We start from the raw sequence: 23018 nt of genomic DNA on the forward strand, positions 1-23018 counted from the left end.
GAACATTATTAAGAACTCTCCGGCAGACAGGTTTCCTCACGATGTTTTCTTCGCCGTTAAAGCAAGTGAAACATAACTCCGAAAAGTTAAAGGTGCGTGCCCGGAATCGAACCCCCTACCTCCCGAATAGGAGGCGGACATCCTAACTACTAGGCTACCTTGTTATTCGCGTTACTCAAATGATAGAGGTTGTCTGTTATTAAGTATCTTATCTAACGCACGCACAACAGACGGAAACGTTTACGAGAAGACGACGAAGAAGTATCTTATCTATGGGGTGGAATTTGATAGTAACTTTGGCCACTAAATCTATAATTTACATATTATTTAGACTTAATTATAGTCCTCGTCAATTTAATTGCCGTTCTTTTAAAGTTAACTGTTTTTATGCGTCAGTGGGCACGCGACGTGAGCGCATGGAACTCACCAGCCCGCGCGCTACGCTGCACCCCGCGTTCGCCATCTGCATTAGTGTGAGTGCTACAGCCGCCCGTACACAGTGCACGAGCGCCTGGAACAATATTTGCGCGAGATCGCACTCGCATCGTACCTAGGTCAGAGATGACTATTTAATTGCCGGTAACTATACTTACCTGTAAATTGTTAGATATAGTTTAGAAAGGTGACCCGTATAAAGCGACCTGTCGCGACATTTACCATAAAATTAAATAAAAATTATTTATTACTGTTGGAACATGCGAATTTTCTGTAATCAGTTTAAACTAACAAGCATAATGCATTTAGATATGCACGAATAACATGTTTTGTTCCAATAAAATAATATGTAGAACAGCAATCACTGTTTGTCTACGTTAGCCTACGTATTGTTATGCAAACAGCGTAAATCTATGGTTTTGTATTATTTTATTGATTACTAGAAAGTATTCTAAAATGGTAAATTTTTTTGTTAATATAAAAAATAAACTTGGCTATTTTGGGGATAGCACAAGTTTGCATGGGATCCAAAATGTTTTTTCGATGTCTCGCATCCCTTTTTTCAAAAGGTAGCTATATTATGGTTTAAAAATTAATAGAAAATTAATTATCATTATAATTAAACATAATATACTAATATTGTGATATCAAAGATATTATTAAATATCTCTTGCTTTAACAGAGGAAAAAACATCGTCAGGAAATCTGCATGTTTGCAGCAGTCTGAGAATTTTAAATAATGCTCTCAAAGGTGTGTGAAGCCTACCAATCCGTACTTTTTCAGCGTGGCGGACTATTGGCTACCCCTCTCGTTCTGAGAGGAGACCTCGCTCAGTAGTGCGCCGGCGATGATTTGCATTGCAAGCAATTCAGAGAAATTTTGGCTTCACATTATTCTACGGCTAAATGATGCCCGCGACTTCGTCCGTGTGGATTAAGGATTCAAAAATCCCGTGGAAACTCTGCTTTTCCGGGATGGAAAGTAGCCTATGTCCTTCCCCGGGATGTAAGCTAACTCTGTACCAGACATTAAAATCGGTTAAACTATTGAGCCGTGAAAAGCTAGCAGACTGCCAGACAGACAGACAGATAGACAGACAGAAAGACAGCCACACAGACGGACACACTTTCGCATTTATAATACCTATTAAGTAGGTACCTATATCCATAGGTACTTAATATTTAGGCACTTAATAGGTTTAGTCGGATATTTCTCCATTCATTTTCGTTCTAGGTTATTCTGGTCTGGCATATTAATGTTGTGCTGCTTCGGCGCCGGATCCGTCCTGCAGTCATCACTCCAGCTGTTCTCCACAGGTGTAGCGTCCTACTCCGTGGAGACGAACTACTTGGATTGGGACACTCCCTTTCCAGCAGTGACGATTTGCGATGCCGCTACCGAAAGTGACCAGGTCGAACAGTATTTGAAGCAGTAAGTAAAGCGGTTAGAGACAGAAAATTATTTACCACCATCCTCATCATCATGATCCACCCTCACCGGCCCACTACCGAGCAAGAGTTATAGTTTGCCATACTGGCTTAGTGCGGATTAAGCGGAGAAGATACGGAGAACTCTCAGGCATGCAAGTTTCCTTTACCATCTCATAAAGTTATAGTAAAACCGAAAAGTTACCCGTCCCCGGGATCGAACGCTGACCTCTCGAGTAGGAGCCGGGTGGCTTAAGCACTAAGCTACTCACGGAACCAGTTTTGGGATAAGCTCTGTACCAAACGTCAGAATCGGTTAAACTGTTGGGACGTGAAAAGGTAGCAGACAGACACACAGACTCACTTTCGCATTTATAATATTAAAAGTATGGATAAGTGGATGTGAAGTGTGATAAGTAGTGTGATGTGAGATAAGAAGTAGTGTGAAGAGTGATACCTATTCCTTAAACCCCATTTGTATACAGGCATAAGAAATCGGCAAGCTTGAGCCAGTTCTATAAAGATCTCGTATACTGGAACAACAATAAATACTGCAAAGTCTGCGGAGGCTGTAAGAACGACACATGTGAAGAAAACTTCGGCCACGGCATCAAGGAGATCAGATACACGTGCGCGGAGTTGTTGACCGACTGCTGGTGGGGAGGGAAGTATTTCAGATGCTGTGACATGTTAGTTAGTTTTCTATTCTGGCCAGATCCTGGTATATTTTTGCGCTTGATTTCACCAGCAAGTTTTCCCCTGTTTGGTTTGGCACCGACTTGAAAAACTACCTAAAATATAAGTTTTAATGTTTTTCAACTTAATTTTTAAATTTTATAATAGTTTAATATTTTTTTAATGATTTTCAGTGCTTTTAAAGTAGGTTCACTTTAAAAAATATTGTTAAATTACTTACAAATTACAAAATTATACTTTGGGTGTTTTTGCAAACCAGAGTAACCACCTAATATTCAATTTGACCTTTACCCTAAATATTTGTTACCATAAAAAAGCCCTAACAGACAAATCTATTTGGTACAACGTGCAGCATGCGATATGCACCCCCCCCCCCCCCCCCCCCCCTCCGCCCCCACTACTAAAGAAGCGGTCTGTTTAATTGCTTGATATACATTTAATTTGACAATTGTTTAAGATTTCATCCAGTGCTGACTGAATTTGGTGAATGTCACGTCTTCAATTCTGCACTTCTTGGCAATAAGAGTATTCTTACTGTGAATAAAGTGATTGGTCTTCCTGATTTACTTTTCTCCGCAAGCAAGACGATAGATGTAAGTTCTTCACTTAATTTAATTTGTTTTATGTAGTCAATACTGTATAGGTTTTTAAGTAATTAATTAATATGACTTGCTTCAACGGTGAAGGAAAATATCGTGAGGAAACCTGCATGCCTGAGTGTTCACGATAATGTTCTCAAAAATATAATATCAAGGCGGGCACACAGCCAACAAGGAGACAGCAGGGGTTTTAGCCGGTAAGAGTCCGGCACTACCCAGTGGGTGTCCATGAGGATTTCCCCTGCTGTATAAAAAAAAAGACTCTCGCACCGAGGGTTCCGTATTCGGGTATTTTTTCCGACATTTTGCACGATAAATCAAAAACTATTATGCATAAAAATAAATAAAAATCTGTTTTAGAATGTAAAGCCCTTTCATATGATAGCCCATTTGGTATAGTTATCTTACTTAGATAAAATTGAAACACATATTTTATAACCACAAATTCACGATTTTCGGATTTTTCCCTTTACTTGTGCTATTTAAGACCTACCAACCTGCCTTTCATCATTGTAGGTCAACGGGAAGTACCCTATAGGTTTTCTCAACAGACATGACAGATGGACAGACAGTAAGGGTTCGGTTTTTCCTTTTGGGGTACGAAACTCTAAAAATGGGATTACTTAATTACGTAACTAATATTATCTACATATTTGTACTTACTTCAGTTGACAGTACATGCTCCTGATGATACATTATCAGCAGATTACGGAAGTATCTGCTCCGGTGACACTTGCAAGCTAAATTTTATTAGAGAATTTGAAGCTATTATGAAAGTAAGTATTTTTTTAACTTATCGATATATTAAAAGACCGGGGTTGCTGCATCCATCTCAAAATTTAGACCAATTCTCTCATGAAGCCTTTACATATTGGGCCTATTTTCGACTAGGCTATTTCCCACTCTGACAAGAGTGCAATCTACATGCAGCAATCATCATCATTAACAATCGATAGATCTCTTGTAGAGACTTCCACACATTACGGTTTTGCGCCGCCTGAATCCAGCGGCTCCCTGCGACTCGCCTGATATTCTCCGTCCACCTAGTGGGTGGTCTTCCAACGCTGCGCTTTCTGGTGCGAATTCGCCATTCCAGCACCTTGGGACCCCAAGGTCTATCGGTTTTTCGAACTATATGCTCTGCCCATTGCCACTTCAGCTTCGCCATCCACTGAGCTATGTTGGTTACTCTGGTTCTCCTACGGATCTCCTCATTCCTGATTTAATCACGTAGAGAGACTCCAAGCATAGCTCTCTCCATCGCTCGCTGAGTGACTCTGAGCTTTTCTATGAGGACCATAGTTAGCGACCGTGTCTCAGATCCGCAATATACGTCCTGTAATAAATAATTTATATCTATACAGGGTCCGTGGGCTATTGGTCGATAAGTAATTACAATCACAAAAGAAGGAATTTAACTTTATTAATAATTTTATAATATGTCACATAATCACAAGGTACGTGTCGAGACTACAAGAATTATACTTGATAAATTTTCGTTCAGGTAGAGCAAACAGTAAACGACCCATCAGTAGCATCTCTGCCGATATCAATGCGAGGTTGCCTGTTCAAGGAGGAGCGGCCCTCGCTCCAGGGGTGGCCCTTCCAGCAGTATACCTACAGCGCTTGTCTGCTATTCTGCAGGCGCCTGGCACAGGTCGCAACCTGCAACTGTACACATCACTACTTAGCCGACATATGTAGGTAGAGCTACTTACTAATAACCTACAGATATCTGCCATATCTCCTTAATACGAGGTTACCTGTTTAAAAGGAGCGGTCCTCGGTCAAGGGGTGGCCCTTCCAGCAGTATACCTACAGCGCTTGTCTGCTATTCTGCAGGCGCCTGGTGCAGGTTGCAGCCTCAACTGTACACATCACTACTTAGCCAACATTTGTGGGTAGAGCTTCTTACTAAAAAACAACGGATCAGTGCCATCTCTGCTGGTGTCAATGCAAGGTTGCCTGTTCAAAGAGGAGCAGCCGTAGATCGAGGAGTGCCTCTAGCACTATATCTACAGCACTTGTCTGCTGTATTGCAGACGACTGGTACAGATCACAAAAACATTTCAGTTTTTGCTAAGCCCATACCTACACGCCATCCTACTTGAACGCCGAACGCTTAATCTCTGGGCAGACGCTTTTACTGGTAGTGTAGTAACTAGCCTCGGCCAAAGCCTCCCATAAGACCAGACCAGAGATAATTAAGAAATTATAAATTCCGCAGGGGCTGTTTAGGAATATTTATATCGAGTCCGGGACTTTCCGCTGATAGAACCACCACTGCGCTAGCGAGGTCGTCATGGAGTGTATTCCATATATTTCATATATTCCATTCCATTTATATTATTATATTCCATATATTCCATTTATATTTTTAATACCTTTTTTGTAGTTGGGACACCGGCTTGCAATGTAACGGGACTAAAATGTTTGGAAGAAAATAGAAGTAAGCAATATACTTATTATCACTTCACTAACGAAACGCGAACGCATAGGTAATAAACGAACGAACACACAAGACACAATGCCATTTCAAAATATTGCCTAATGAGTGAGTGATGGTACTGAGGCAAATAAATAATACATAATACTTATGAAAGTATGAATTCAAAATACTTAAATAATTTTAGAGAATTGGAATTTTGTATCGAATCTAGAGAATCTAATCGTTTTTTGAAACTCATTTTAAATACTTACTGTTTTCTAATTTTTTTTCAGTCGCTTAGTTATTCTTAAATTGATTGTCTAAGATAGAAAGTAATGTTAATCCACGGTGTAATCTATCTCCATGTCAAATTTCATCTAAATCCGTCCAGTAGTTTTGCGTGAAAGAGTAACAAACATCCATACATCCATAGATACTTTCGCGTTTATAATATTAGTAGGATTCCTTGAAGTTGAAAGCATTCATCATAAAAATTATAAATTGAGCTAATTTATTCAACAATCCAGATTAAGTTTCACCCTTTAGCGAACATTTTTGGAATCAAACCGATTTAAAATACAATATAAAAATTAAATTAAAAATTTAAAAAACCCCCGACACATAAACCTCTAAAAAGTAAAAAAATAATAGGTAAGTATGTATGGGCCCTTTAAGAATAGTATAAATAGTAAAGTTTTTATCCAAGCGTTCGTTGCGTCGAGGGACCGCTACCTATCATAAACTATGAAAGTCATCTGTTGTAGAAAGAATAGTCTTTAGCGGTCCCCCGACGCAACGAACGCTTGGATAAAAACTTTACTATTTATACTATTCTTAAAGGGCCCATACATACTTACCTATTATTTTTTTACTTTTTAGAGGTTTATGTGTCGGGGGTTTTTTAAATTTTTAATTTAATTTTTATTTCACGCTTTTTAAACTTTTATGCATAAATTACCGTTTATTTGTGCCATTCTAAAACCAAATTTCTATAATAATATAAATCCAATAAGGCAGCTAATATCTCTTCAAAAGTAACATCAATGTTATGTTAATAATAATTATACGTTATAATACGTTAAAAATATTTTTGACCGAACATCACTGAATCAAGAAATATCTGAATGGACTCACATAGTTTAACACGTCCAAAACGAAATATCTGTTTCTAACATGTCGTTGCTTTAAAAATGTACCCATTTTACGTAGTCGTATAATAGTTCGCTTTTTTTAAGATATACGATTAAATTGAAATCGACTTTCACCCGATGAAATAAGGAATAAAGTGGCTTGTATGTCATTTTGTTTTTTTTTTTCTTCTCTCGTCTGGCTTTACACTGATTAGCCAATGTCAAGTTTGTTATTTACAAGTTAGGAAAACTATATGTATAAGTATGGACTACGTCTGTACCGGCGCCCGCCGACATACACGCGGCGCCCCTTTAGAGCGCTTCTCAGTCAGTTCCTCGGTCAGTTCCACCACCAATAAACACCAGCAGGACACAAAAACCGGCCACCTCTAACAAAAAAACACTCCAAAAAGACACAACGCGCGCGCCAGCAAACGCCACCACAGACAAAGTCCGTCATTTTGTTTGTTATTGCATGTCAAATTTTTATTTGACATAACTTTCAAAAACCGGTCAAGTGCGAGTCTGCCTCACACATGAAGAGTTCCGTACAAGTTTTTTTTTTATGTAATGACAATTCAGTTGTCGGATTTTTCTCTTTACTTGGGCCACAGGAGTAGAGTACTTGGGCTATAAGATATTGCTACCTGCCTTTCATGATTCTAGGTAAACGGGAAGTATCCAATTTATAAGTTTTGATTCTCTTGAAAGATGCGACAGACGGACACACAGACAGACGACGAAGTGGTGAAGGAAAACACCGTCAGGAAACCTGCATGCTTGAGAGTTGGCCATAATGCTCCCTCAAAGGTGCGTGAGGTCTGCCAATACGTGCTTGGCCAGTGTGGTAGCTTCTCATTCTGAGAGGAGACTTGTGCTCAGTAGTGAGCCGGCGATGGGTTGATCCTGATGATGATGATTTTTAAACGTATTTTGTCAAAGTAAATAAGCTGAGTTCAAGCAGATAAAAGAAGGTGCGCCTAATGCATCATCCAAACCTGCGCGATAAAGCGACTACGAAGCGGGAACCTCAGCCGCGCGGAGGGTCATCACCTTCTACGATATTTAATGGTGCCATGCACACCTACGCGACTACATCAGTCGAGGCTACAACATCTTTTTTTTCTCTACAAATACCTACTGAACCCTAAAAATAGTTTGACTATGGTTTGGGTTTGGGTTGATTGTTCGTGGCCTTTGGTTGACTGTTGTATATTATAATTGAATTGATGTTTTCTCGTTTAACTGTGATTATAATATTTTATAAATTAGAAACTCGAGATTGGAGTTTTCCAAAACATTATTTTCAAATAAATAATTATGTATCTAGGCAACGTCTATCTTATTGACATTTGTCAATTGACATAATATTATGAACCTCTGTTACAATAGTGAAAGATCCCAGGGCCACCAGCCGTCACGTATTTTCTGACGAACGAAATGTGGACGATTGAGTAGTGTTAGTATGTACTAAGAACGCATGCCTACAGACCTGCTAGCTTGCTTAGACGGCCAATTTTCAGGTATCAGGTAATCAAAGTACATAAAAACATTACTTAACTCACGTAAATTCTCCAATTTTTTTAATTTTTAGCTGATTTTTTAATATTAATAATTAATTGACATAAGTAAACTATAAGAGAGTGAGAGAAAAGTCAATATATCCTAATACATGTCTCACTCAGTCTCATGCGCGTAGATAATGCCCTCGCGCTCAAACTCACAGAGGCATTAAAATTGAATTTAGGGGATGATTGGCCCTCTGGATCGGTCTGTCTTCTTGCAAAAGGTTTTGAAATAGTTGTCTGGTGGACATATATAAAAATGGAGCATCAGAATTTACGTGCAGTTAAGTAATTACTTATTTTGGGAGCTTTAAAGCGTCTGCAAAGCAATACGGCCGACGCGGGAAGTGTCTGGGAGTATTGGCGACTTATTTTTAAGGATATTGCCTAAAATATACGTAAAAATCAGCTTGGAGAATTTACGTGAGATAAGTAATGTTTTTATGTACCTTGATTATCAGATACCTGAAAATTGGCCGTCTAAGCAAGCTAGCAGGTAGGCTAGGCATGCCTTCTTAGTACTTACTAACACTACTCAATCGTAGATATTTCCTTTGTCAGAAAATACGTAACCTCTGGGGGCCCTGGGATAAAAGTAATAAGAAAACCAGAAAAGAGCTGATAACTTCCAAACGGCTGAACCAATTTTTTTGGATTATAGCTAAGAACACTCTCGATCAAGCCACCTTTCAAACAAAAAAAACTAAATTAAAATCGGTTCATTCGTTTAGGCGCTACGAGGCCACAGACAGATACACAGATACACAGATACACAGATACACAGATACACAGATACACAGATACACAGATACACACGTCAAACTTATAACACCCCTCTTTTTGGGTCGGGGGTTAAAAATGTCTTCTGTGTAATGCTTTCAGTCAATATGAAACAGTATCCTTGCGACTGCCCGACCGCATGCGATGAGACCCAGTACAAGGCTGTTGATGTATTTCAAAAGTGAGTAAAGCCAGTTCACTCTATACCTACTCGCTCTATCTACGGAAAGAAGTTAGTATATAGTGTTCTCTCTGTTACGTAATCCCATACAAATGACAGAGCCAAAAATCTCAGTGCGCGTTAACCATTTTGAGTCACCAACCAATCACAAACGAAACTATTAGGACGCGACTTGTACTCACTGACTCGACTTGACTCATGTAACTTAAGATCTATGAATATGTCGCAGTGAAATAGCATTAGCCGGGAGATAGCCAACTCCCTTAGTGATATGGCTAACGCCTGGGAGATGTTAAAACGACAACTCAATTAGACTATTTCAAGAAATAAGTCTTGTGATATCATAGAATACAGAGCATCTGATAATATTCAGATAATACTAGTCAATAGAACCTAAGCGCCAAGGCTTCTTCCTCTGGGATTTTATGATTACAATATCGAATGTGGTTCAGAGCGAAATCTGAGTACCAAAGTCTAAAGTAAGGTTAAATTAGATTTAGAACATAAATATTCATGTGCGTTTTAACATCTCCCGGGCGTTAGCCATATCACTAAGGGAGTTGGCTAACTCCCGGCTTAGGCATGCCATTTCGCTGCGACAAATATACGTGTAACTCACGAACTTCGTTTCGTCTTTCAATTTGATCGTCTCCATCTACGAAATGGACATCCGTTACAATACTAATTACTAATATTACTTATAATAATTACTATGCGAAAGTGTGTCTGTCTGCCTGTCTACCCGTTTAACCGATTTTGAAGATACCTATTTGGTAAGTTCTGACGGTTTTTAAGGTTCCCTACCCGAATGGTTTTAACGGGTCCTTAATTACTAAGCCTCCACTGTCCGTCCGTTCGTCCGTCCGTCTGTCTGTCAGCGGGATGTATTTCGTGACTGTAACAGGTAGAGTTGAAAACTTCACAGAATGTGTATTTCTATTGCATAACAACATAGATATATGTCATAACAAGAAATGATAAAATTTTAAATATGGCCGCCATGAAAATTAGAAAAATAATAATTAACAAAGTTTACGAGTATTTCTTGTATGATGGTATGGAACCCTACGATGACTGCTTTTATTTTTATGATGGAGATGATGCTTTTTATTTATAGACGTCTGCCTAAATCACCGGAATTTATTAAAAGAGGGTCCCGGGGGAGGATACGCCTTGCGAACCTCCCGACCTTGAGGGTACGAAGGATGGCTATCAAAGACACTCTTGGACTTGTTGGTTAGTACCTACTACCTACCTAATGAATGGTAGATTCACTAGACGATTCGAAGGCTCTTTGCAAAAGGTTATTTGAATAAAAACTTTTCTACTTTTAATTCTACAGGAAACACCAATTTAAAAAAATGGTCCTTGGATTTTGATTGATAACCAATTTGTACCTTTTATTTAAGTTAGTAAAGCGGTGATAGCCTTGTGGTTGAGGCTTCCTATTCAGAGGGTCGGAGGTTCGATCCCGGGCACGCACCTCTAACTTTTTTACGGACTTATGTGCTTTGCCTAACGATGAAAGTAAACAATCGTGAGGAAACCTGCACGCCTCAGTTCTCCAAATTGTTTTCAAAGGTGTGTGAACGCTGCCAATCCACACTTGGTCAGCGTGGTAGACTATACCTAGCCAAATCGCTTCCTTGGATGAATTAAAATTCATCTAAGAACGCTTCTCATTCTGAGAGGTGATCCGGCGGCGGCGGTGGGTTGACCGAGATGATGATTATTTAAGATCTACATAGTACTAGGTATATCTAATCGTTCTGATACATCAACTCTCAAATTCCTAGTAGTAGTGGATCATTACTTACTCGTAGCAGGGGAGCATTGAGTTTTCGCCCTCTCTTGATCAATTTTATTATATTATATTGGAATTTTTTCAGTGGACATCGGAGGAGTAGGCGGAGTATTCTTCGGGGCCTCCCTTCTCAGCGTTATCGAGCTGGTTTACCTCTTCTGTAACCGCCGAAATTGATTATCAGGAGATGAAACTCAATTTTATAAACTTTCGCACCGTAGAATTACTTTCATGCACCGTTGCGGAGTCGATGAATCTGAGAATCATGTAGCCGAGAGCTAGAGAGTAATTAAGGTCACGCTCTTTATGAAACCATAAGAATTTCCCAATTATTATATTTATTATAGTTTGTAACCACATGCCTATTGTTACAATAATTTATATTTCCGCTGCACTAAAATTAAACAAAATCAATATTGTGAGCTAAAATTAAATGTTGTATCAATTAATTTCCTTGTTTATTTTACCCATGGAATACCCGTAAGCCCAATTAAGGCTATTGTGAAATTCGTTTTTAGGGTTCCGTTCCTCAAAATAGAATAGAAGGAACCGAATGTTTATAGAATCACTTTTTGTCCGTCCCTCTGTTGGTAAGTCAAGGGGAATGCCTAGTCAGCACCACAAAATTCAGATCTAGATTCAGATAGTCTTTCTTTGTACACCACAACAAATAGCAAAGAATACGGATACAAAAATAACAAGAAGAAAGAAGTGACCTACTATCATTTTACAGCAATCTCTGACAAGTATGAGGCAACCTTAGGATTAGGAGAAGGGGATTTATCTAGTTTAGCGGATATTAGTTAAATAAGCTTCATGTGTATTGTAAGCTTGGCCCATATTAATTATCTATAAAACATAGTTGGCGCCACTCAAATCATAACATCATATTAGAAGGCGTCATTGATTGGCTGAAGTTGTTCAACATCTGATCGATAAACGTACTGTATATAAAATTCTTATAGTTTTTAGTTGATGAATTGTAGCATAATAAAGGATAATATTTGTAATCAATATATAAGATGAAAATATCTTTATTACTTAGATGATTTGTGAAACGAGCTTGATGATTTGTATATTAGTCACTAAGTTTATTCATTGTACAATTTGGATTGGCCGATAACGATAAGATAAAAAGGGGAGTGGCTAATAAACGTGGAGAGGTTACCTGTAAGAGTGGTTTTAAAACGACGACATTCAAAAATATACTAACGTAAGAGGAACAACATTTATTTGACACAAATGTAAAAGTTAATAAATTTAAATATGAAATAAAAGTGTAATAATTTATCATAAAGATTGTGTTTGTGATTTCGTCAGACCTTACCCAAAAGGTCAGAAGAGGGACATCAAGAAAATATAATATTTTCTTGTCACGCTCACGACTCAGAGAAACAAGTGGAAATATACAGAGGAACGAGAAAGAAGTGGAGGTCTAGTAGACCACAGACATTTTGGAGCACAAGGCCAATATTTGGGCCTCAATATATCAAAGTACCTAGTCATGGCATCAAAGGATTTCTGGATAAACGGGTAGGATCTTTCCATGATTTTATTTTTATTGATACCTATTAATGGTAATTTTTTTTTTTTATTTGTGTGGGTTTTCGTTTTGTTTGTTCTACATTTAGTTATCATTTTGTTAGAAAGCTTTGCTCCGAGTTGGAATGGAAATTATATAACGTTATGATACCTAGAATTACCCACATGTTTATAATTCATCTTGTATATTGGTTATACAAATGCGATCGACCTTCAAATTGTGGTTTAAATAACATTGAGGTATTTAGAAGGCTTATTTTACAATGAAAAATGAAAAATGTTTATTTACAAAATACAGTCTTGTACAATTTTCCTGTGTCTGTGTGGTGGTACCCGCACTAGGTTATCCTGTATCGTGGGTACAATGGAATAGATAGTGAACATAGTGTTAAACAATATAAAAAGTGTGGTTTACTTAATGATGGGCGTTATTGTTACTTTTAAATAGTTTTCAGGATGTATCTACTATGTCCTGCCGGGGTTTTATTTCTCATTAAATGATTTCACAGGTGAATATCTCACGGAACGTGGTATTTCAATCTTCACACTTGTAATCGTGTGCCGAATTAGTTTGGTTAAGAGTTACGATAGGGATTTATTTTCACATAGTGGTTTTGTTTTACGGAAGGTAGGTTCTGGATTTAGGTTCAATCGTTTGCTGCACTCATTGTATAGATAGATGTTTTCCTTTTTCTAGCACTCAGTGACGCGATATTACCACACAGCACTCGTTGGGCATCTTGAATGTTGTTTTGTGAAATTATTATTTTTTGTAAACCGCTTTGGGATAAGGTAGAAAAAGTTACATGAAATAGCTTTTCGTTTTACGCCTGCCAGTGAAATAATCCGTCTCTACTTGTAATGGTTACTAAGTGATTGGGGATATAAAATGTTAATTGATAAAAATGAAGGTGATCCGTTGTAATAAAGTAATAGTGACCAGGGTTAATAAATTGAGCATTTTGAGAAATATAAATCCTAAAATGGGTGTAAAAGTAGGTTTATCTTATCTGGTTATTCTTTAACTAAATTTAAAATTATGGTAGGTAGGTAGTCAGATAGTTTTAAAATACGGGGTGCATAAATAAGTGTTTTTTTTTTACAAAAGTGAGGAGAAATGTTTTCATTTATCTATTTTTACCACTTGAAACGCGTAATGTTTGAGTTTCAAACATAACTTTGCTGATAACAGCTCACCATGAACAACCCATGGCCGGCCCACTACTGAGCAACAAGTGTCTCCTCACAGAATGAGAAGGGTTTAGGCCGTAGTCTACCACGCTAGATAACAGCTAATTTACTTTTAATACTGGCACAATAATTTGAGTACTACGAGTAGCAGGTAGGTATAGTATATGGGCAGCGGGGTTTTTTTTTTGTTTACCTGTATTCACGCAATTAACTGTGTACTGCCGCATTTAAATGCAATATGATTTTGTTTTTATTGGATTAACATCGCTTGGCGGGTTAAATTCCTGGCAAATGTTCTATTAAAATTAGAGTAAGTTTTTTTTTAATGGTAATATACCTACAGTACTGCCCTTAGGGCAGGGCGCGATTATAAGTACCTACTACCAAAATACTATTTTCTTTGTTGTACGAAAGAAATTTTAGGCAAATATCTTTGCACTACGCTCGCGTTTGTGGCATGACATTATCCCAGAAATATATTTAAAAAAATTTTCACGCTCGCTTGACTCGCTTCGCGATAGTTCAGTTTCGATATGCATTTAGTTAACGAAACTCTCAGGAAACCACGTTTGTTGTGCTCTCGAAATTGATCAGTCTGTTTGATAAAATCGAAATGCGGTGCCTTATAAATTTCGCTTAGGAGCGCCGGTAGTATCTCATGATAATATGAATAGTGATCATAATTTTTTTTTTAGGCTGATTAAGCATTGAAGGTTTTTCGGCTGGTCTGGCATTTCGCCTGATTTTATGTTTTTGCTTATTTAGCGCGTTCAGGAAAGCTTTGACAACGTTTTATAACATGAGTATATATATATTTTTTTTGTTTTAGTTACCGAAACAGAAAAAAAAAGCATTAAAGATGTGGGACCGAGGGATAAATCTAGTGTGATTTTTGGTTGGATTATGAAGTTGTAGTTAGGGTATTTAAAATAGAAAGATTTCAATTGTAGGAAATGATGTAAAACATGTTGAGGATAAGTTGTGTAATAAAGTCGATAATTCACTTGTTGGATGTCACGCGATCTCATTGCGAGGAGGAATCTTTTTCTTGTCTCTGTTTTTATAAATACGGTGTTCTGACGGGTTTTTTATTTACGTCTCGGATTATTGAATACTTTCGGTGTTTGATTGGACGGTTAGAGGTTGCAAAAGCAATCGCCCTCTAATTAAAACATTTATTTAGGCATTAGTTCAATTTGGATTAAATCTCGCGAAAAGCCACGGTGGCTGTCTCTCGCGCGTCTTGGAAAGACATTCCTAATGCCTGTTTTTCTGAGGGAGGGATGCATTATCAAGTGAGATGAGCTGCAATGTTTGCGGCTGACTATTTTGGAAAATTTGCAATCGTGGCAAGTGGAGTAAAGTTTGACTAAGCTATTTAATGAACAAAGTATATAATGGATTTGGTGAATGGTTATATTATATAACATTTTGATAAATGGATGAATTTGAAGAGTGTATGTATGTGGTTGATGCACATTTGTTTCATATTTTTACTTAAGTTATAAAGTATTACATTTGGTGAGTAGTTATTTATATTTGGTAGGGTAGGTTTGATAAACAGGTAGTTATCTTGATTAATAAGTGAGTTATCATTTTATAAATGCGTACTTTAATGTTTGATGAACTGGTATACTTGATAAATGTGCATATTTTCATACTTCAAAGACAAGTTGTACCTATTAGTTTCTTCAAGCTTTTAGTTGCTGATAATTATATTAACATTCTTTAGAGCGCATGTCCTATGGACGAAATCGTTTATACATACTTTCACTGTTTGAAATGTTACAATCATAAAGATATAGTTATGACTAGAGGGGGTCATAGCTTGTTGCCGCTCTTGTACATCCATGTGTCAACTAGGTATTGTTATCTCAGTATATTTCAGGGAACCTCCGTTCGGGTGAAAGCGATAGCTGTTGGATAAATGCTTGTTGGGTTATCAGAAGACCGTGTAGTCTTCGATGAGGTTACTTGTAAATATTATAGCGAAATAGTAAGTTTAAAAATAGAATGAGGCTAAACTAAAAAAATGAGACAAAGATAAAAATAATAACTTAAAGCATTGAAACAGCATAAAGTGAAATAGTAACTTACAAACTATACATACATATTTACGAATTATGTAGATAGATATAGTATTACTGGATTATGTATATCAAATAAGAATACTGTCAGCTCATGTTTTGTTTTCGGCGTGGTAATTTTACGCTTAAAACTCATAAGAGATATCATGAGGTTCGCTTTCTGTAAAAGTTATTAGCTTTAACAGTTAATTGATTTATTACATTATTTATTTATTATACACTCAACAAGTAAAAGTATTTTGTTTTGACAAAATCCAAAGAAGTACCTATTGGATTAATAAGGCAAGGTACGAAGCATTGGCTGGATTTTACAACATTTAAAGTTTCCTGTTCATTTTTATCATTGAGTTAATTTGAGGCGGAAGGATCCTCTGGAAAATTTTTAAGATTAAGTTATTAGTAAGAAAGTATATTTTGATTAGGTTAGTTTAAAATGTACAGCCGGTAATTTAAAAAAAATATATATATTTAATTTTACATAATAGGTGAAGCTGGTTGATGCACCAAAAATCGAATTATCATAGGAATTTAATTAAGCTAACATTTTTATTTATTATCAACTTCAAATATACAGTAGCAAACTGATTAGTTGGAATACATGCAGTGATTGGAATATTTAAGTTCCGATAGAAGAATCTATATCGTGGCTTGTTCCTTTATGGACAAGAATATTTTTTTTTGACTCGTGGGACCACTTACACAAAATATCAACGTTCGGTTTGGAGGTCTTCCATGGCTATTCCTACAGTTCCATGAGGTATTGAAGAGGTTAACACTTTGTCGCTCATCACATCAACCAGCACGGCATTTGGGTATGATGGATGGATGTAGATAGGTACACATTTGATGGGGGGGAGGGTTTAGTGGTTTGTATCAATAGGAACCAGGGGTTGAATGAGGAAGGCTGAGGACAGTACGTGTGGTGCTTACTAGGGAAGGTTTATGTTCAACAGTGACCTTATGATGATGATGATGATGATGATGATGATGATGGACGTACGAGGACGAATCTTTTACGAAACGAATAAAGGAAAATCGAACAGATGCGGGTCATTACGGTTAACATATAAAATAATGTATAAGGTACCTACTTTCTTCTAATCTTTATGATCGATCAGCTTGTGATAGAGATCTTGATGTCGTAGAGAATAGAGATGTATCGAACGGAATATTTATTTCATTTTTTTTCCTGCTATTATGTTGATATCGCTTTTCTCTATGAAAAGGAATTAATGATAAACTAATAGGTATCATTCGGCGGCGAGTCGCGACTGTGTCGTTCCCAGGGTCGAATTTGGTAGTTCTGCTTATGTTACTCGAAACGACAAAGTACGCCATATGGTGCATATTATGGCTAAAATAAAATATATAAGTATCATGTGAAATTATAAATCAAAGATTCTTTTTGCATGTAGATATTATATGGTTAAGAGGCACAAGTGACGCAACTACTGTACCCTGGCGTTTGTTTAACATTGTCCATTAGTACTTCAGAATGTGGATTTTGCTAGGAAAAAAAAAAAAAAAACAATAGGTAATTGTAAGAAATATGGGAAGCGTAATCTGCATTAAAAGAAAAAGTTTGAATTGGAAGCAACCAGGCATAGGATTTTCATACATCCGTAATCACGTTCCTTTCAACTCTCTAACTATCACGGTTCACGATACGCCGTTCACGGTTCAGGCCGTGACGCACGTGCAGACGGACAGACGGACGGAGAGCAGAGGTTTAGAAAATAGGGTCTCGTAGGCACCCTTCGAGGGGTACGGAACTGGAGAAAACTAAATTATAATAATGATAATAGGTTTTCTAGGTTACCAAGTAAAATTACTTCTCTTAGGTCGGATTGTATTATGATGGATGCTTATGAAACAAAATTAAATGAACGGTCTACTCAAAGTGTTTTATGTTTGCAGGATCCAAGGATGTTGGAAATGAATAAATGAGGAAAAGAAAGACCCAAAACTAGGTATGGGTCAGGGACACAAAGTCCCAAGGAAGGAAAGCCCCGAGGTTACGGGCTATGGACAAAAAGTCCTATAGGAGGAAGGAGGTAGACCCTAGGATAAGGGTCATTAAAAATTTGGATCTGGAGGGAAAGAACCCTAGGATAAGGGTCATTAAAAATTTGGATCTGGAGGGAAATAAGGACAATCACATATGTATCCCGGTAGAAGAGAGACGCGCCAAGGCTCGGAATCCGCGATTTTCCAATAAGAAGGGAAGAAGAAAATATGTGCGTAAAACTATTGCGTTGAAAGTGTATGAAAATGTTTTGTGATTTAAATCGAGAACTGGCGGCGATTAACTTTAAGTTTAGAGAGTTTATTTTATCAAAAGGACAAGAAGTTCACTTACACATATTCATATTAAGAATCGCTCCCGATTCTAAATATAAATATAGAAGAAAACATAATCTTTAAAGGTATGGTGACTATACAATAATATAAAAAGTCAAAACACGTTATATTCGTTAACAAACTATACCTACATCTAGCTAAGATATCTATGGTGTTTGACACTGTTTGATTAAACTTTAAACTTTGTAAAAGATTTTTCCTCCAGTATGAGTTTCGGCAAGTACATTATGTAGTAGAGCTAGGTAGTTTACATACCATAATTAGTCCTAGCTTTATGTAATTGTAGCATAATAGGTATGTTCGTTTTGTGTACCATATTTATGAGATTTAGCTTTAAAGTGATGCGTGTATGTACGGACTTTAATAGTATTTTCCTAACAAATAGACATATTTTGAATTTGTATAATTGACTTATATAATATAGTTCATCAGTTTTCTTATATAATTCTTTAGTGGGAAGGAGAGTCTAGTTGGAACAGAACTTTTAACAATTTATTTTGAGATACTTGAAACCCTTTAAAGTAGTTTTTAGTAATTAGTTTTACATGCTCATCCCCAAATCTCTATTGAGTGTTCCTGTAAAATATTGGCTTGTGAGTTATAATTGATGCTTCGGACTTTATGCATATACCTACCTTCTTTGATTAAATTGAGGCCTCCTTTAGTTGCTACTGGTCTTGCAATTTTTGATATCTTTATGATTTTTGAAAAATTATTTATAAATTTAGAGTGTCTGCATCTTTTTATTTTAATATTAGCGGAAGAGAACAGAAAAATGAATTTTAGATTAAAGGCTAAATTTGAGTGCTACTGTAGACTGGCAGGTAAAGTTGCGAGGGTAAATAGTTTGGAATTGAATTGAGTTTATCTGCTATTTTCTAATTATAACGGATGGAAAGGGGTGCTGCGAGTGCTCTAAAATTAAGTTGCAATCATAATCAATACCAATGTATCAATAAAACTGTATATTCCTTCTAGTTAAGTTAGCAAGAATATTAATTTAATTAATTACTATCTTAATTTTTTTTTTGTTTTGTTGAACTAAGTCTTTGTCATTTTGGTTGTGAAGTTTACATGTTACTTAAGTTTTAATTTTTTTTTAAAAGCGATGAGACTCGCTTAAAACAGGATGGCCGAGCTGTAAGCTTGGCCCATATTAATTATCTATAAAACATAGTTGGCGCCACTCAAATCATAACATCATATTAGAAGGCGTCATTGATTGGCTGAAGTTGTTCAACATCTGATCGATAAACGTACTGTATATAAAATTCTTATAGTTTTTAGTTGATGAATTGTAGCATAATAAAGGATAATATTTGTAATCAATATATAAGATGAAAATATCTTTATTACTTAGATGATTTGTGAAACGAGCTTGATGATTTGTATATTAGTCACTAAGTTTATTCATTGTACAATTTGGATTGGCCGATAACGATAAGATAAAAAGGGGAGTGGCTAATAAACGTGGAGAGGTTACCTGTAAGAGTGGTTTTAAAACGACGACATTCAAAAATATACTAACGTAAGAGGAACAACATTTATTTGACACAAATGTAAAAGTTAATAAATTTAAATATGAAATAAAAGTGTAATAATTTATCATAAAGATTGTGTTTGTGATTTCGTCAGACCTTACCCAAAAGTATCATACTGGTCTATTGCAGAAAAACTGCGTCAATAATTTGCAATCTAAGTTGTTGTGATTGGCTGAATTTATGGTTATCTTGTTGCATCAATGAATTTCAGCCTACAACGAGAGAGTGTCGGATAATCAGAGGTGATGACACACTGGTTAATTTTACTGCAATATTCCATATTAAGTTTTTCCATTATGAGGTACGGAATCCTAATAGATTTGCTAAATAAGTACCCATTTAGCAATCTAAAATCTTATACAAAGTCCACATGTTAAATATATATAAAGCACACCGCACTATAAACATTTGTTTACAAAACTACAATCAAGTACAACGTCTCATTTAGTATCATTCGACTGAGTTCAAATAAAGTCAATATATAAAGTACCGACAGTGAAGCGAGTTATATTAATAGACGCACTAAGTATTAGTTATACTGCCAATATGTTTACAAGGAACATTAATGTGTGTGTGTTAATAATTACAGTAATTTTAATATGTGCTATCAAAGAGAATTGCGCGATAAATAGAGGGACATTGCCACAAACAAACACAAGGTTGTTAAAAGACAGGATTTTCTTTCCCGATGAGAAAGCACAAACAGATGAACCAGAGGGTTTGACTGACAAATTTGGAATCGGAGGCGGAGGGTGTCCATATGGAAAGCGGAGAATTGGATCTTTTTGCGCATAAGTAGGACAACTTTTTACTCATAATATGTACAACAGCTCTTAATATACATAGAGAAAGAACAAGATACACGCCACCCGTATGTGTCTACAAAATTATGGAGGAAAAATCACAGCTAAGATTGGATTTTACTGTCCAAATATTAGATGTTATACTTCCTCAAGGATCCAATCGATTACCTACCTACTTGTGAGAACAGTGCTTCGCCGCGTTGAAATAGATATGTATGTCAGCCAAAGAAATAAAATGTTTTGTTAAGATCCAATATTTTAAATTAATTACGTTGTCACCGATAGGTACAGTAATTAGTAAACCAGTGCACGTACATCTCAAAGAGACTGTAATCTTTAGGTATTATATAATGTATTAATAGGTATAGATATTAAACAGTACTATAAAATAATATTTAGACACAATGTTAACATTTGTCTACAAAACCGCAGTTAATTCACATGTTAGCGTTGTTTTACAGCTGTGGCTAAATAAACTCGAACACAATTATTTCGAAGTTCACTCGAGTGAAGTGTCAAGCCTAACTAATTTTTAAACAAAGCAAATTACTGGCAAAATGTTCGTGACAAAATGTATTTTAATTTTTTTAATAATAGTGCCTTTCCTGTGTATCGTCATAGAAAGTCGGGGAATTAATAAAAGAAGTACAGAATATGGCAAGGAAGATTTTGGATTACAACTCTCGAGATACAAAAGATCATACAACGATAAGCTTGTTTTTCCTGGTGATGGAGAGAAAGATGTTAATATTCCAACTATGATTATAACAACGAACAGACTTATTTTTGGATCCGGTAGGATGAACTGTCGCGCGGGCCAAGTCAGAAAGGGCCCTCTTTGTTTATAGTTTTTTAATGGAATTTAATAATGTCCTTGATTAGGTCAGAGGATTTTATACTCGATATTATATTAATTCGATATTATATTAAATTAATGAATAATTATATTATACCTACTTAGTTTTTTAGTTAAATAGATATACTTGCCATTAAAATTCGAAATGAAAAGTCGAAATTAGTCTTTCTGTCTCTCATGCGTTCCTTCTAAATGCACCGGCCATAATCACCGGTCATCCAAAAAGTCGAAAAAAATACCCGAGTACGCAGCCTCGGTACACGAATCTGACTCGCACTTTTCCGATATTTTTCTTGGTGAATTTCTTAAAAATAGCTACTTCTCCACTAGCGATTATGTATGTCAGCTGAAGTAGGTACTCAAACCCGCTGGCTCGGAACCAATTAGACTTTGTCTATAATAGTGTGAAAAGGATTTTTAGAAATTTCACCCGAAAAAACAGGAAGAGAAAATAATTTTCATTCTACGTAAGTAAATGTACTTATTTTAAAGTAAAACAAAGATGACACACTCTGAGATATTATCTTATTACCAGAGATCAACAGGTTAATGTAAGTTTTATCAGTATTTGCGATAACACAAGTTCAGAAATAGGTACTAAAACAATTTTTAGTAAGCACCTACCTAACTAAATAACCATTGGGTAATTACTAATTACCAAACTATTTGTATAAGTATCAAAACATTTCTCTAATAGGTTTTGGGTGGATACCAATAAGTCACCTGACTCAAAAAGATATAGGTAACAATCATCAAAATATTTGTTTTAAACAAGCTTTCATAATTAATTGTTTTATCTGATTCGTTCGTATGGAAATCCTACATAAAATTATGAATAGAAGTCTCTAAATATTCTCTATTTTTCCATGGATTAGCATAATATTTCTCCGTGATCAAGAATCAAAGTGCAAATAAAGTTATCGCTCCACATTACTTCCACAATTGGATCTTAAAACCGCAACGGATAGACAGATATATTTTCTCATTTAATTATATTAAATTTAAGTATGAATTTAAATAAAATCATAGTAGATAGATAGAAAATTTTATTGAACACAAACATGAAATAACCCAGACATAGTAGGTAAGTAGACAAAGATTACTTTTCCTGGTCGTACAAGTCTTTAAAGCAAATAGAAAACGCAAGAAAAGGGTTGTAGAGTGTCTAACAAAAGCTGAGTATTTTTAGCATTTTTAGAAAAATTAAGGATCGACGGCAAATGTTACATGTTGTTTTTATAATCTCACCTGGTTTTGATACTTAAAATGTGAAATCTAACTGTCCGTCCGTCTAATGTCTGTCAATCAGCGAGCTAGTTTTACGAACCGAATAGGTCGGGAGTTTAAACTTTTAGTGTTTCTATTGCCGCTATGATAAGTAAGATGAAAATGGCCATTTAATACATTTATTTATGAATAAAAAAACTAAAAATTAAATACATAATCTTGTGGATGGTACGGAACCGTTCGTGTGCGAGTTCGACTACACTTGACTGTTTTTTAAAGCAGACGTTTCCCACAAAGCTTTCTCTAGACAGATTCTTAACAAGTATACAGTTTAAGATTTAAACTGCACATTTTTACCGGTCAA

At 36.1% G+C, this 23018-nt stretch overlaps 1 protein-coding gene across 2 annotated transcripts in view; it reads left to right on the forward strand.

Moving 5' to 3' along the window:
• The window catches only part of LOC123869199 (sodium channel protein Nach-like), a 12722-nt gene extending 1140 nt beyond the window's left edge, over nt 1–11582 (forward strand). Inside the window, exons 1-10 of one of the 2 annotated variants that reach the window (XM_045912011.1) lie at nt 877–1004; nt 1670–1867; nt 2349–2552; nt 3017–3152; nt 3827–3934; nt 4663–4858; nt 5554–5607; nt 9164–9242; nt 10360–10478; nt 11132–11582. In XM_045912011.1, coding sequence (XP_045767967.1) covers nt 892–1004; nt 1670–1867; nt 2349–2552; nt 3017–3152; nt 3827–3934; nt 4663–4858; nt 5554–5607; nt 9164–9242; nt 10360–10478; nt 11132–11223 — 1299 coding nt within the window. In that variant the 5' untranslated portion in view covers nt 877–891 and the 3' untranslated portion in view covers nt 11224–11582. Of the gene's footprint in view, nt 1–876; nt 1005–1669; nt 1868–2348; nt 2553–3016; nt 3153–3826; nt 3935–4662; nt 4859–5553; nt 5608–9163; nt 9243–10359; nt 10479–11131 lie in introns of those variants that run through there. The other variant, XM_045912012.1, reaches the window with a different exon arrangement.
• Nucleotides 11583–23018: the final 11436 nt, after the last annotated feature.

Source organism: Maniola jurtina, chromosome 10, assembly GCF_905333055.1.
Source record: "Maniola jurtina chromosome 10, ilManJurt1.1, whole genome shotgun sequence".
Taxonomy (NCBI): domain Eukaryota; kingdom Metazoa; phylum Arthropoda; class Insecta; order Lepidoptera; family Nymphalidae; genus Maniola; species Maniola jurtina.